The 16,548-nt window shown below is 38.0% G+C and overlaps 1 protein-coding gene across 1 annotated transcript in view; it reads right to left on the bottom strand.

Annotated features, from left to right (window-relative positions):
- LOC127578900 (tumor protein D54-like) overlaps nt 1-16,328 on the bottom strand; it is a 48,468-nt gene extending 32,140 nt beyond the window's left edge. The window contains exons 1-4 of the mRNA XM_052031452.1: nt 16,295-16,328; nt 13,175-13,246; nt 13,112-13,134; nt 8,303-8,451 (exon numbers count right to left, since the gene is read on the bottom strand). Of these exons, the coding sequence (XP_051887412.1) occupies nt 8,303-8,451; nt 13,112-13,134; nt 13,175-13,246; nt 16,295-16,313 (263 nt within the window). The 5' untranslated portion in view covers nt 16,314-16,328. The remainder of the gene's footprint in view (nt 1-8,302; nt 8,452-13,111; nt 13,135-13,174; nt 13,247-16,294) is intronic.
- Between the last annotated feature and the right edge of the window lie 220 nt (nt 16,329-16,548).

Below are 16,548 nucleotides of genomic sequence, written 5' to 3'. Positions count from 1 at the left end.
GAAATCTGGATTGAACCCAGTTTGTTGGAGCTGAGAGGCAACGACTCTACTCACTATGCCACCATGCCACCCACTGTCCCAATGCACCACCCACAAGGCAAGGCAAATGTTATACAAAGCTGTATGCAGTACTTGGCAGTTTGGTAACTAAATAAAGTTCTCTGAACACAAAAAAACTTTAAAGATTACATCCAACTTAACTACACCAAATTCTTAACCATTGAAAGATCACTCACACTTCAGACTGAGTGATTGTCTTATTCAAATCTTCAACTTTCTCAGATGCGCCTTTATAGCTATAAAGATAAAGAGAATTTATTCAGTAAATCATTAAAAACACAATACTGCAGATACACTACAAGTAACAAGGTAGTACTGTGATTACACATATGCTGCAAATATCTGTGATACTTGATGAATGTCCACCTCTAAGTTCTAGCAAACTTAAGTATCCACAACTTTTACTAGTCCTCTACTTCATAATCAGAATTTACCACACAAGGTACATAGTATTTGGAAAATAATATTTCCAAAGATAGATCAGACAGAACTTTTAACAGGCTTCTTAAATCACTAACTTATTCTCAGGACAATATTTGGCAAGTATGTTGCAGGAGTTGAGGAAAATTAGAGAAAAAGAATGAGGCTAATGGGATTGTCGTGTCCCCCAGGAGATAGCATAGACCTATCAGACCACATAGCCTCCTCCAAGAACATGATGCATTTTTTTAAACTAAAAATCCTAAGCAAAAAATTTCAACTCAGAAAAAGTTTTACCCAAGGATTGTCACATCCTGTTTAAATGAGTGTTTTTGAAGAACCAAATGGTGGAGCCTGTAGACCTCACAGCTGCAGCGACCTGGGTTCAATCCAGACCATCAATGCTGCTTGTGTGGAGTTTGCACATTCTTCCTATGATTGTGTGGGCTCCCCAAAATGCTCCGGTTTCCTCCCACACACCAAAGAGGTGCCTGCTGATAGCTTAATTGACCACTAAGTTGTCCCAAGTGTATAGATGAGCAGTAAAGCTGATGGAAACGTGGGGAGAAAAGAAAAACATGCTTGATGGTCACACAGATTTGGTGGGTGGACTAATGGACCTGTGCTGTCTGAATATGCCTCTAACCATGTTCAATGAGTTCACTGTTTATTTGGGACAGTACAGTTAAACAGAGAATAAGAGCTAGAAATAGATTGTTAAAACCTTCCAAGAGAAGCTTCCTGTAATAATGTTAGAAATATTCTTCAGAGTCAGTCACTATGCTGGATCCATCATAAATACTATGGTATATTGTGGTCTATTGTTATGCTTCTAGATGGGCTGAGCCCCCCTACAAAATGGGAAAGCAGATTTCTAAATAAAGCCTAGTTGCCCAGATCAACAGCTTAAATTGCTCTCCAGCCAAAAACTTGGAGAGAAAAATCACCCAACTTTACTAGTTGTAGGGAAGTAATACCAGTGCACTATTAAATAAGCAGCTTTTTTTTTGGTTGGGAGTTGAAGGGGGAAAGAAATGACTTGCTTGCGGTGGGGGGTTCTCTATTGGCAGAGAGAAACAAAAAAGAAAAATAAGTCCAGTTTTCAAGATTATCTCTTTGAAATCCATGCTTGATGAAGTTGGGCATCTGATCAGTATTCTGACTTAGTACAGCACTCAACTCACTTTATACACCCTTGGATATTTATAAATGTTGAAAAATGCTAATCACTGGTTTCCCCATACAATAAAGCACCAAAAGTTACACAACAAATATTCAATTGGTTAACTTGCTGCTTTTAGAAACCACAGGTAACCAAAAATGATCTCATTGTGCATGCCAAAGTTAGCAACATAGCCTTGACAGAAATCTGGCCAAACAAGACAACAACTCCCCTATTGCCACACATTCCACCACTTGCTCCATTCAGACCTTCAGAGCCAGCAAGGTCCTAAGCCCTTAACTGGTACAGATTTCTGCTTTAAAGATATCACCACACTCCACACCTCTCATTTAAAACATTTTTCTTACATCCAAGTACAATGAAAAAAATGTTTTGCATCAACATATTTTGGCAGTTTTCCTTCTCGGCATATTGTGCACCCTTCTCCCATAAATTTTTAAAGCGTTTTTCAAGCTATTAGTAGTAATAATAATAATTTTTCATGGTATTCATTAATGACTGGATAAAGTATATATCCCATTAGTTTAAATCATGGGCTGTGTTAGGGTGATTATTCAATGAAATTATAGTAGGTATATGTTGAGTGATATGATATGGGTAGCTACAGAAAAATGGATGTTTCTGACTTAAGGAAAAATCGGCTTATGGATAGTTCTCAGGAACGGAACAGTTACATAACCTGGGGACTGCTTGTATTCAGTGCCAGATCTAAACAAAGTAGGTGCTGGTACATCTAAATGCTACTGCTCACATCATGCAAAGAACATAGACCAAGTTTCCACTTGTACTATTTTCTGGCATTGTACCTCATAAGCACAGCTTCTGACCCTTCACTGTCTTTCATACATGAAACAATTTGTCCAACATCCAGCACTGAACTAGCAGAAATCTCCTCTAACTAAATATAAAAAAGACCATTTGGATTACACTCTAAACCATGCTCCCCAGTACTAGACTCCAGCCCTCACCCTGCAACTGCCCAAGACCGAACAAGGTTGTTCGCAACCTTGGCATAACATTTCACCTCAAAATAATTCTAAGGTTCTGCAATCCTCTCCCCCCCAAAAAAAATCAAACTCCCTACCTTGTAGGGCACTCCAAGTCACACAAGATGCAAGTTTTAATGTTAAGTTCAATAAAGTTCAATATGAATCACCTTATCACTATCAGTTTGAGAAGCTGAAAATATTTGGTCTTTCTCACCCAAATTCTCATTGTTCAAATTCCAGAAATAATCTTAATTTTGTTCTGGATGCAGATTAATTCATACTCACAATATTTCCCAAATCAAAACAGATGATTTAGTCACTTGTTTCATTATTTTTGCGATACCAAATTGTGGGAAGATTGTTTTGTATACTGACCTATAGAACTGAGACCAAAACTACATCCCAAAATAATTCATTAGTTGTGAAGCACTTCAAATACTCTGCATCCAGGAAGGAGTCACAAATACAAAGTCCTCCCTTTCCTGTGTTAATTATCTCCCATGGAATTCACCGAGCTACATTTTTGTCAAAACAATCATCATCATTTTAGGTTACTCTCCAAATGCTGTGAATACCATTTCATAAGAACTGGCTTACAGTGAAAACAAGCTACCTAGATCAGTAGACCAATTTCATTATGTAAATGCCTACTTGGGAACTGACAATTACCTTTATTACAAAATATATTCAGTACTTTTAATTAGATAATTAAGTTGCAATTAAATCAGAGTACTTCAGAGAGACAAAAAAATAATAATTACTAAAGAAATAAATAGAACCACTGTAGGTTTCAGCAGAGGGACCTTAAGATTAAGCAGTCAATGAGAGGGTAAGAAAAAAAAGGAAATCCTGTGACAAGATCCCGCATGGAAGGCTGGTCCAGAAGGTCAAGGCACATGGGATCCAACGCGATCTGGCTAATTGGATCCAAAAGTGGCTTGGTGATAGGAGGCAGAAGGATGCTTTTCTGATTGAAAGTTTGTGACCAGTAATGTACCACAGGGATCAATGCTGGGACCCTTCTTGTTTGCGACATATTAATGACTCAGATATGAACGTATGAGGTATTAGTAAGTTTATGGATAACACGAAAGTTGATGTTGTGGACAGCAAAGAAGGTTGTCTACGCTACAGCAGAATGTAGATCAGATGGACTGTTAAGCGGAGTGTTTGCAGATTGAATTGGATCCCTAATGCGAGGTGATGATGTATCTCGGGAAGTAAAAGAGGGGCTTAAAAAAAACAATAAATGGTATGGTGCAAAGAAACGTGACGAACAAAGGGAACTTGGGGTTCAAATCTGTAATTCCCTAAGTGACAACGCAGGTAGACAGGGTGGTAAAGGCGGCTTATAGTATGCTTGCCTTCATTGTCTAGGACCTAGAATATAAAAGGTGGAATGCTGTTCTGTCACAACTTTACAAACACTGGTTAGATCACATGTGGACGATAGGAATGATGTGGTTACACTGGTGAGTGCAGGGGAGATTCACCAGGATGTTGCGTGGATTGCAGGACTTATGGGGAAAGATTTAATAGGCTGGACTTAATTTTTTTTCCTGGAGTTAAGGAGCTGATGGGTGACCTGATATAGTCAGAGTTGTACAGCACAGAAACAGACCCCAAGGCCCCACTCATCCATGCCAACCAAGATGCCTACTTGAGCTAGTCCCATTTGCCTGCATTTGACCTATGTTCCTCTCAACCTTTCCTATCTAAGTGTACCTGTCTAAGTGTCTTTTAAACATTGTAATGCCTATACCACTTCCCCTGGCAGCTCATTCCACATACCCACCACATTGTGTTGAAAATTTGCCCCTCAGGCCCCCTTTAAAATCTTTCTCCTTCCATCTTAAATCTATGCACTGTAGTTTTAGACTTCTCAACTTTGGGGAAAAATGTGGAATTCTGGTTAGAATTTGTATTCAGAGTCGCAAATACCAGGAGGTGGTATCAATGAGACATTAGTTTTGACAGCTGCACCTGGCCTGTGACCATTCACCCTATGTCCCTCATGATTTTACATACCTCAATAAAATGTCACCCCTCAGCCTCCTATTCTCCAGGTAAAAAAAAACAGCCTATCCAGTCTCTCCTTACAGCTCAAGACCTCCAGTCACAGTAATATCCTTGTGAATCTTTCCAGCTTAAATTTCACTCTTCCTACAGCTCAGCAATCAGAACTGCACACAACGCTCCAAGTGTGGTCTCACTAACATCTTGTATAGTTATAACATGACATCCCTACTCTCGTACTTAATGTCCTCACTGATGGGAGCAAGCATGCCAAACTTCAACACTGTCTACCTATGTTACCACTTTCAGGGAAATATAAAATGATGAAAGGCATAGATAAGTTAGATAGTCAGAATCTTTCTCCCACAGTAGGAGTATCAAAAACAAGAAGACATACGGTTAAGGTGAGAAGATGGAGCTTTAAAGGGGATTTGAAGGGAAAAGTCTTTTTAAAAATCCAGAGTGGTTGATATCTGGAATTCTGCCAGTGGAGTGGAGGAATCAAATACAATCACTAAGTTTAAGAGACATTTAGACGGGTACTCGAATAGGCAAGCAAGAGAAAGATACATACCTAATACAAGCAAATGGACAGTGCGGATGGGGAAAAAGGTTAATATAGACATGGTGGGCTGAAGGGCACACTTCTGTGCTGCTTAACTTGAGGACTGTATACTTCTCCTACCTCCTTAAGGCCTATTTCCTGTTATCTCATTTATTGGCATATATGCAACTCATGCACAAAGTACTTTTCAAATTGTTATACACAAGGCATTTGTCAATAATTTGAGCTCCAATCAGCCCCAAATTAGTCCATGAGATGAAAAATATGCAAATGCAGTAAATATAAAATACAAAGGGAAAATAGTGCACACATTCAGCATTTGAGGTAACTACAGCACATCTTTAGAAAGTGTCGTGGGAACAAGTGACTTAGCCAATAATCAAGGGCAAGGCCAATAAACGCAGAAAACATCTGATGCTTTTGAATTAATTGCGTGCAAACCTAAGTTTCAATGGAAATTCTCCAAATCTACTGGGAATGCAGAAAGGTTCTGTAGTATTTTTCCAGGGCAGGTGCAATTCTGTTTGTCCATCATGCAAGAGTGACTACAGAGCCTTTCAGAAGGTTCTTTGCAAACCAGAGTGCAGTTCACTAAATTAAGCCTGTTTGCAGATAACATTTTGCTTCCACTTTTAGGAAAATTGCATAATATTGTGCCTGGTTCATGAAAATATTCATGGCATAACATTGAACAATAACAATGCTGTAATTCAAGAATCAAGCAACTGTCAAAATGAAATGTCTCATTGATATCATTATTTGAAATTTGCAATTCTGAATACCAATTCCAAACAGAATTCTGATGCTGTTTTGTGAAAATCATTCCAAAATTATATCATTGCCATGGATAAATTCAAGTACTAACTCCAGAAGCCTAAACTTGCTTCCACAAAATGTAATAATTTATCTCGAAGGAATAGAGCTCCTGTCCTCAACAAATGCAGTGCAGTTCAAAAGGTAAAATAACAGGTAAAGCAAGATTTGTATAACTTAGTTTTTGCATTTGGATTTGGAGCTCTGTTTCAGTGTTCCACTCTTTAAAAACTCCTGGCAAAACTCAAAAATCATCCAGCAGTATCACTAAAACAAATTTTGATACTTAGGTGACACAACAGACTGTAGATGCTGGAACCTGGAGCAAAAAAACAAATTGCTGGAGGAACTCAGCAGGTTGAGCAGCATCCGTTTGGGGTTGGGGGGAGGGGGCGTGTCGGGGGGAGGAATTGTCATCATTTTGGGTTCAGACCCTTTATCAGGGCTACTGCTCAACCTGCTGAGCTCCTCCAGCAGTTTGGTTTTGCTTTCAATAAGTTGGTGCAGTTTCTTGGAGAAAAAAATCTGGCCATTATATAATTACTGTGGCAAATAATGGTGTCCAAATTATCCTACCAGCACTTCTAACAATAAAAGAGCCACACACCACAGAAACAACTTGTAGAAAAACATGAAAGGGGTCAATTAAAGCATTCTGAGAATGCAGCTAGTATCAAATGGTTCAAAAAAATCTTAAGTGAACACTTCAGGGATACAGAAGGAACAGAAGGGGAGGTGGGGGAGGAAAGAGCTATTAAATTTCATTTATACTTTCATTACCAAAATATTTTCTTTGAAAAATTCTGAACAGCACATTTTTTAAAAGCAGAAAATTATTTTAAACCAAAAACAAAAGAGATTATGCATTTCTGCATGACATTTCTATATCGTGTAAAGATTTTAACTACAGAAACTTCTAATAATATAACTCCTTTATGACAGAAAAAAATCCAAAAAGGCACTTTACACAATTAAAGTCTAACAAAAAAGGGTCAAACAGAATAATTCAATCACAGATACTGCATGGACTTTACCCAAACACAGCTTATATTTTAGGAGACTTAGAACTTGCACTCAAAAATTAACTGCAATCCATTCATTGATCGGGAAAAAAACTGCATATGTTTGCAATTATGATTTCCTTAAATTAAAGTTTTGTTCATTATCCTTTTAAATTTGATACCTACAGTGACTGCCAGCATTTTGAGCTCAGCAACTTACAGATAAGGATCAAATGCAGGCTTGCGTTTTGCTGTCAGCAACAAACCTGTGGTGGTCAGTAACTACAGAAACAAAGCTCTAGCAAAGTCTGTGCCAGGGGATTTCACCTTTCCCCAATATCAACTGCTGACCGTAAAGAGGCTCTACAGATTCCTAGTTTCCAATAATGATGTCACTAAGGGTCACTAAGTAGCATGCTGAACAACTCAAACAGAATAAAAAAAAGCTTTCTATTAAAATATAGTGGGAAAGATAAAATGGAACCAAAATAAAAAGATCAAGAATTTTAAAAGCATGCAATTTTAAAATACAAGAGTACAAATCTACCATTCAGTAACTTGGGCCAGAGGTTATTAAGCAGTAATAATGGCTTTGTAGCCTATTGAAAATTTACTCATACCTCAGTCAAACTTTTAATTAACTTTTTTTTAAAGTAACTGTGCAAATGGTTTGTAAAAACCTTCTCGGCAATTCACTAACAAGAAGAGTAGGCAGGGGAAGAACCACAAAACAGTTAGCCTATGCAAGAGCAGGGAATCAATGGAAGCTTCTTGACCTGCACACACATTCTAGTAGCTGCTGTCAAATTTCCTCCTTTTTAAACAATAAGTTGAATGACCTTGCCATTATCTTCCTCTTTAAATTTCAAGCCAAAATAAAATTCTATTATCTTATAATGGAAAAATGGAACTAATAACCAAATGTCACAAAATTCAATAGAAACTAGAGATAATTATAGCACATTGATAGAGCACAGTAGAAAGTTCTTAGCATCTGGCATCTACCTCAAATTATTGGTGTGTAATAAATATGTCAAGTGTTCTAATCAGAAGTGCTATGCTTTGGTTATCCATTGTGCTTAGAAAATTAGAAATGCACTCAATTCAAATAGGCAAAATCTAAAAGTTTGAAGTAACCACCAGTTCACAGAGTAATCCTGGATAATGTGCTGGTACAAAGTCAGACTGTTAACAAGATTATTTTCAGCAGAAGGCAAATAAATTGGGAATAAATTCTAGAGTTCCAAGAACTTACGCATTGGATGCTTGCACATCTTGCCAGCTTTTGGTAAGATTCTGCTTGAGCTCATTAAAAGGAGTCAACCCCAACTTCTTTTTGATCTCTGAAGCATGCTTTTCCTTGGCAGCTAGGACCTGCCGAAGTGTTGCTATTTCATCTTCAACCTGTACAAATAAAAGCCCACAAAATTTCTAACTCTTAAATAGTTCTTGTTGCAATTTTTAGCATGCAAGTTGTTGCAATTACATTTTTCTATTGTACAAAGACAAACTTATTGAATTGACTTTACTTACTTAATCTAAACATGCTAAAGCAGGTGACAAAGTTAATCTCAGTGCACAAATAAATTGGGGACACCAAAAATTCTGCAGATGTTGGAATCTGGAGCAACACATCTGGAGGAACTCAGCAGGTCAGGCAGCATCTATGGAGGGAAATAAACAGTCGACGTTTCAGGCAGAGACCCTTCATCAGGACTGAAATAAATTGGGAGCAGGATTTGGCCACTTGACCCCGTGAATCCGTTGTGCCAATTAATAAGAACATAGCTGATGTGATGATAACCCCAAATCCACAACCCCTGTAACTTACCACCCCATTTCTTATCAAAAATCTATCAATCTCTGCAATAAAAATATTCATAGACTTTTCTTCCACCATCTTAGCAGAAAGTGATCTAAAAAAGTAATTTTTTCTCTAAAGTTTGAGTTAACTCCACCTTAAATGGGTGACCAGTCTACATGTGGACACTACCCCAACTCTAGATTCTTCCAGAAGAGGAAACATCCTTGCCACATTCAGCTTGTCAAGGCCTCTCAGGATCTTATGTTTCAATCAAGCCCTCTCTGTTTTCTGAACTCCAGCAGCTGCAAGTCTAGCCTGTCCAACCTTTTCTCTTAAGAAAAGTTACCCATTCCAGGTATAATCTAGTAAACCTCTGAACTGCTTCCAGGGCTTTAACATCTTTTTTTAAAAATATATGCAGTCCATTACTGTACAAGATGTGATCTCACCAGTCAGTGCCATATATAACTGAAGCATACCCTCCCTCCCATACTCAATTTGTCTCTAATAGATTACAAAATTCTGATCAACTGCAGTAGCTGCACACTTGCTTTTTGTGAATCATGCACTGGGACACCCAGATCCTTCTGCATGTCAGAGCTCTGCAATCTTTCAACATTTGGATATTTGTTTTTCTAGCAAAATAGACAATTTCACACATTTCACCACAATACGTTCTCTTTTCCAGATCTTTGCCCACTCACTTGTGTATCTCTTTGTAGCCTTATGTTCTCTTCCCAACTTAACTTTCAACTCATCTTTACATAATCAACAAATTTAGCAACCATGCCTTTGGTAGCTTCATCCAAGTCATTTAAACAAATGGCAAAAATGATTGAGACCCCACCATCAGATGTCCGTGGCATATCACTTGCTACATCTTGCCAACAAAAAAGAAGACCCATTTTTTACTTGTTGTTTCCACAACACAGTCATTCCACACCCAAAACAGGGCGTAGCACTTTGTACAATTCCATGCAGTGAAGGGTATTTCCAGAAGGTAGTTCTGGAAAAATACTCAGCAATTCCAATATTACAAAAGGAAAAACAAATATCCTACATGTGGGAACTTCTAGCAAAATATTGTCAGCATTATGAATTACTGCAAAAAAATGAATTGTATTAATTTTAGAAATATAGATCAGTTGTGTAAATTGTTTTACACCAAACGCATCTGACCAATGTAGACAGTTACAGAAACAGGATTCTCGCTTATTACAAGTCATCACCATCACCCAGTAAGAAAATATACACTGATCTGTCAATATATTAAAAGTTGACAATACAGTTTAAAAGACATTTACTCAAACAAACCTTGCACAAATATATTATCTGCCCAAATGTTTACAATAGGTTTAAATAAATCATGTTCTTAATAACAGTCAGAGATGAATTCCAAAAAGCTCATTAGAATCGATCATTAATTAGGAAAAATAATGCAACTCAAACCTCCCTGGAAAGAAAAAAATCTTAAAAGCAGTAGTTTTTTTCCCCCCCAAGTCATTTCGTAGAATGACTCAGGGGATCAAAACAGAAGGGGAAAAAAGAAGTGCTGCTCAGGGTCCATCCTGAAACTAGCCAAGGGAACTGTTTCTCACTATGTTCCTTCCTGTCTCCACTCACACAACAGAGATGCATGTTGGAATTACATTCATGAGCAACTATGCATTTCCTTCCTTTCACGTACTAACTAAAAAGTAAGTGGAAAAGGATTCTCTGATGGAGATGACCAACATACAAATTTTGGTCAGACCAGACATACAAGTATGCACTCATATTGACAGTGATCAATGGGTAAGAATCAGGACTGGAATCTCGATTTTTGTTTCTTCTCTACAGCCTTCGGTGTGTTCAGGATAATTGGAAATGCCACACACTGACATTAGAATAGTGCAGAGGATACAAGGGAGAGGAAAAAAAGATCTATTGTACACAAGATGCAAATTTACAACTAAACCACAGAATAAAATTGTTAGCATGCCTCCTGTGGTTCTGGAGGAGATCTAAAGGAAAGTTATTTCTGAAGGGCATGAGGCAGAAGCCAAATCCAGAGTAAACAAAAATCAGGATTCATGCATTTTATGAATCCCAGGAAATTTCATTATGTGTGAAGAAACACTGGAGTCATTCAAGTTGCTTGATAGGAATCACAGGTTTCTATGGAAATGTTTTATTAAATGAGCACAAAATCCTATCATATCTGCACTTACTTTTGAATTCATGTTGGAGCCATTGATGGTGTAGCAATATTAATGAAAAGACAGACATGTGCATGTGGAGACCCAATCCCTGAAAGTGCTGACAGCCAGCAAAAGCCATCCACAGTTTTAGCTATAAAAGCTGAGAGTGATTTTTAATATTTGCAGGTCTTTACGCTTCAAAGTAAATATTTCAGAAGCAAAAAAAGAGCAAATAGTTTAAAACTTACCTTTGCCATCTAATCTTAAGTCCTGCAATCATCATTGAAGTCAATGGATCCTGCACCAATTGTAAACTAGCACAGAATCCAAGTTCAATGCTGGACAGAATGAGCTCTGCCCTAGATTCCACCAAGGACTCTGGCAGCAATACAAGTGTACAGACTAAGTTATTAGGCAGAAAGATCTAACCCAATATAACCTTTTGAACACATGTATCATCTTGAAAACACCCTGTCACAATATTTTTGCTATACAACAATTCTGTTAAATAAGCTTGAACCAGCATCAGGTGGATTTACAAAAAAAAACTTCCCTTACTATCAAGCAGGTTGTCACTAATGAATGACCATTAGGAGACCAGTCAATTCTGCCAGTAAGAAACCACTTGTTAATTTTCATTTCCTCTTCAGGAAATAGCTGCCCTTGATGAGGCATAGGAAAACAAGCTAAATCAATCAGAAAAGTTTCCACCACTGCTCCCCTCAGCCCAACCCTCTAAAATAATTACTCCTTTAAAATATAATTGCGCTAAATTGCAATTTGGTCATTAAAAAAAAAGAAAATGCCACAAGTTATGCACAACTTGAAGGTTGCAAGATAGGAAACATTTAAAACATTCTGCAATCTTATACAAAAGTTATACAGGCGACCACCATGCTGTGGAGGGAGGTTTAGTTTGCATTCCAAGAAAACACTCCATACCACAGTTTTCCATAACACAGAGCCGCGTCATCTGTGCATGTGTCAATAAACACGAGTTGAAAAAAATAAAGTTTGTATTTGTGTTCCCCCCCCACCCCCACACCACCAAAATTGCATTAGATCCAATTTTATTCTCTCTCTCAAATTTCTGAATAGTGATTTGTGAATTCAGTTAGGGGGAGTTTTTGTTACCAGAACACCTGTAAGGCAAGGGTCACCTGTTTCCTCTTAATTCTTATTTCCACAGGTAATTTTTCCAAAGCGAGTAATGGATCAGACTTGTTGGTATTGTAAACAAGGTATTTGAACTTTGAGAGCCAAATAATTTCTGTGCTGGAGTATTACTCTAACATTTCACACAGTTGTTATAAACATCATTTTCTTTGCTCATGATAACTGATACCGAGACACTACACTTAAACAATGAAAAAACACGTGATCCCATTCTTATTTTTTGCACAAAAAAATTCTGAATTTTAACGTGCTTAATCGGCAATTGAAGAGGATAGAAATAGACTAGTCATACATCTTGTTGTTAATTACCCAATAAATGTGTAAAAAAAGTCATTCTGATTTTAACTTTGACAAATCATGAAAGCAGAGAAATGGAAATAATGAGCTGCTTGGCTTCCAAGATCAAGAAATTCCATTAGGTAGGGTGGGGAAATATTTAAATATAATGGACCAATTAAATGGCAAGCTCACATGTGCAACCACCTACACATTTTGCACAATTCAATAGCAAGACGTTGTTGCAATCTGACCAATTAACAAAAAGAATCCAATAACAGCAAGCAACATTTCTTCACTCAATGGAAGGGAATAAAACAAAAATTTCTGCAGTAGAATATTCCAGTAAACAATATTCTATATTTCTACAAGTTATGGTATACATACTAATTTAGCTGCTTAGTTAACTACAGTAAAACCCAATGAATATTATTATAAGGTTAAATGCCAAATCAGTGAGGTGTTGATGCAGGATTTCATTTTACTTTCAGTAAATTATTGAACTACTTGTCAAAAATAAATTTTATAAATCTCAGCACTAAAGTTGCCTCAAATTATACCTTGGCATTATAACTTATATTATACCACAGCAGAGATTTTTTCCCCTCCCCCAGACATTCAACTATACCTTGCTAAGTTCACTTCTGAGCTCTCTGTTTCCACTTCAGATAGTACACCAACTCCATCCCACCTGCTGGAGTATCCACTGGCACGTCAGTCATATTTTCAGGCAGACCTTTGTTGGGAGAGTTAAGGTTGATATCTGTCACAGGTAATCAAACAAAAACGAGTAAACAACCAGCAACAAGACTCTAACTGCAAAAGTGAACCCAAGCACAATTATATTAAACAGGTGGATAAATGACAGTGAAGTTAGTAACAAGGTGGTTATCAAGAGATTCTCCTTCAAGGATGTAAATAAAGGGGGCTCCTGAGTGCAAAGCTATGAATATGGAAAGAGAGAGAAGATGGCATTACCCTACTAAATAGGAATTTAAAAATACTTACTCCAGTGTTGGTATTTAATTCTATTAAACAAATACAGGTTATAAAACAAAGTTAACATACAGGTGCAGCAAGTAATTAAGGCAGATAGCTTGGATGCCTTCATTGCTTGGGGCTGAAGTTTAAAATAGAGAAATATTGATGCAAGTGAACAGGGCATTCGTGAGGCTGCATCTGGAGTACTATGTACAGTTTTTGGTCCCATTACTTAAGAAGAATATACCAGCATTCAAGCTAACCCATGGGGTTGGGAAGGATGCCTATGAGAAACAACTAAAAAAAAGTCCGATTTTCTTTGATGTCTGGAAAAATGAGGGTTTCAAAACATGCAAGATGCTAAGGGGCATGACAAGGTAGATGTCAAGATGATTCCATTTTGAAAGAGTGTTGAATGTGGGGACATGGTTGCAGGAGGGCAGTCACTCAAAACTAAGCTGCATAGAAATTCCTTCTGACAGAAGGTGGTGAATCTCTGGAATTCTCTGCCTCAGAGAATTGTGAAGGCCTGGTTGTTGGAGATATTTGAAGGAGGTAGGTCGACTTTTGAAAGATCAACAGACTGTGTTGAATGGCACACAAAAAGAGCTGTGGCATGGGACAAATCAGCTATGATCATATTGAATGAGGGGGGTGTTATGTTTTAAAGCATTGAATAGCATACAGTAAATTCCTCAAAAAAAATTAACTTAGGAGCAAAAGCTGCCCTATCAATGATAATCATGAGTGTTTTGAGCATCATTCTTCTTGCATACCCAACACACAAATGAGGTAGATCTTAGAATGTCTCAAATTCAAAGAATATCTGCACGAAATGAAAACCGCACACAATTTCTTTTTATGTATTTGAGGGGCCAACACCCACTTTTGCAGTATTCAACAATATACAATTTCCCCACAGATTTTACTGCAACAGTTGAGCATCATGCTTGGTTCAAAAGGTTTACTTGCAGATCCCATGATGAATTAGCAAATAAAGAAATTGCCGTGGTGACACTAACCATAAAACCCTAAGATCCCAAGTATATAGAGCAGACTGCACTGTGAACAAATGCCAGAAACACATTTAGAAACTGGACTGCTTGGGCCTGGAAGGGCAAAGTCAGTCATAAGGTTTTCACATCCTATATTGTCCAGTGACCCATGCTGGAAAGAAAACAGGTGTTTGAAAGTGAAAAAAAAGGATTGAGCTTAGCTGAAACCCATTCTGGTCAAGTGGTCTGCTTCTGTTGACTGGCTAGAATTCCATTGAACAATGGCAGGAGGCTGGAAGGACAGCTGGTGCCTGCTAAGCCATAAATCCCAGCAGAATTCAGCACAGCAAGAATGAACACACACAAAAAAGAATAAAATACAGAAGTTTAATTTGTTAATGGCAGTATTTCCAATCACTGCTACAAATTAGAAAAACTGTGTGTAGTACTGGGAAATGAAATACTGCTTCCAGTCAGGGAATTTCCTTTTCACAGCTGAAGGTGTAAATATTATTCAGTGTTGTCACAGCTTTTCTGTAATAAAAAAAATCACTGCCATTTGAATGTTACTACAGTTGAAGAACCAAACTGCGACAGGATAATTTGTTAAAACCTCAATATAAAATGTTAATAACGCTATCACATTTAGATTCCATGAACTTGTTTTTCAAAACCCTTTATGAATGGTTTTCCAACTTGAAAATATCACTGTTCCTTCATTATTATTGGATCTAAATCTTCCAACTGCCTGCCCAATAACCAGAAAGAGGGTGGCTCACCACCACCTCATCAGGAGCAATTAGGTATGGGCAATCATAACACCAGCACCACCAGCCACACCCATATTTCTAACAGTGAATAACCATGAAAAAAAATCACTCTTTCCAAAGTTCTGTAAAATAGCATTCCAGAAGGAGTTGCAAGTACACAAATCTAACTCTGGTGGCCAATGCTCAGGCTGCATAACACTTCATCAAAACGATTTCTACAAGTATATGATCCCAATAACTATTTCTCAACTGAAAACGTAAGTAAACATTTAATCAACACCCAACATGAATGCTCCAAATATCAGAGATAAAAAACTACTGACTTTGGAACAAATCAGGAACTTCCTATTTTATCTTGAGTGCTGCACAACTTCCACGAGTGAAAGCAATCAACTTTTTCCACATGTATTTGGCCTAAACCATTTCTATATGTAAATGATATTTTCAAACCTTCCATCAGAGACAACAGCTATAGATTGTATTTTAGATAACATTGTACTGAGATATTACATGCAACTGACAAATAACATAAACACATTGATTATACACAATGTAATAACAAACAAGTGCAGGTCAATCGTGTCCTGGATGATCATTAAAATAAAATAGTACTTCAACTTGTAAAATGTTTAATGTATGCAACTTTCAGTTTTACTCTATGGGTAAGTAAATCTCGTACACTAACACAACAAATATAAAATAAAAGACAAAGATCTGCAAGGTAGCCAAGCCAACTAATACTGCAATTTCAAGCAGGTTTTTTTGAATATTCCAACTCCCCAAAACTTCAAAAACAAGTGTTGCAGCCAAAATAAAAATTGATGGTTAAATTATGAGCTGCCAACGTCAACTGCAGCTTTGGAGTGCAATTTGCCTGGCTTGTTTTGCAGTGTTTAGCCTTGGCCTAACCCTCTTCCTGTGATTCAGGCCCGGAGCACTCCTTAATTTCCGGCAAGAGCAGTGGCCAAGCCTCAAACGCACACGGAGACAGAAAGGCTCCCAAACTGCGTGACGCTGCCGCACGGTGCGACAAGAGGCAGCGAAAGGTGCGGACGGCGCTGGTACCTTGATTCGGAGCGTCCATGGCGAGAGGATGGGGAGCCCCACAAACTGTTAATCAGAACAGAGCAACACACCAGCCCAGCAGCCAGCCCGGCGCCGTGAGCAGACGTCAGCCGCCTCCACGTCAGCAGCAGGGGCACGTGATTCCGACCCCGAGTGACAGGTGGCAAAGTGAACAGAGCGCAACACCTTGAGCCTGAGCAGCTCTCAGTCCCGCGTAATCCTCGCAGCAAAACAGCAGCCAGTGCTTTTTCCCT

This window comes from Pristis pectinata, chromosome 16 (genome assembly GCF_009764475.1).
Source record: "Pristis pectinata isolate sPriPec2 chromosome 16, sPriPec2.1.pri, whole genome shotgun sequence".
In the NCBI taxonomy this organism is placed as follows: domain Eukaryota; kingdom Metazoa; phylum Chordata; class Chondrichthyes; order Rhinopristiformes; family Pristidae; genus Pristis; species Pristis pectinata.
Note: the sequence above shows the minus strand (reverse complement) of the source record. Positions and strands in the feature narration are given on the sequence as shown.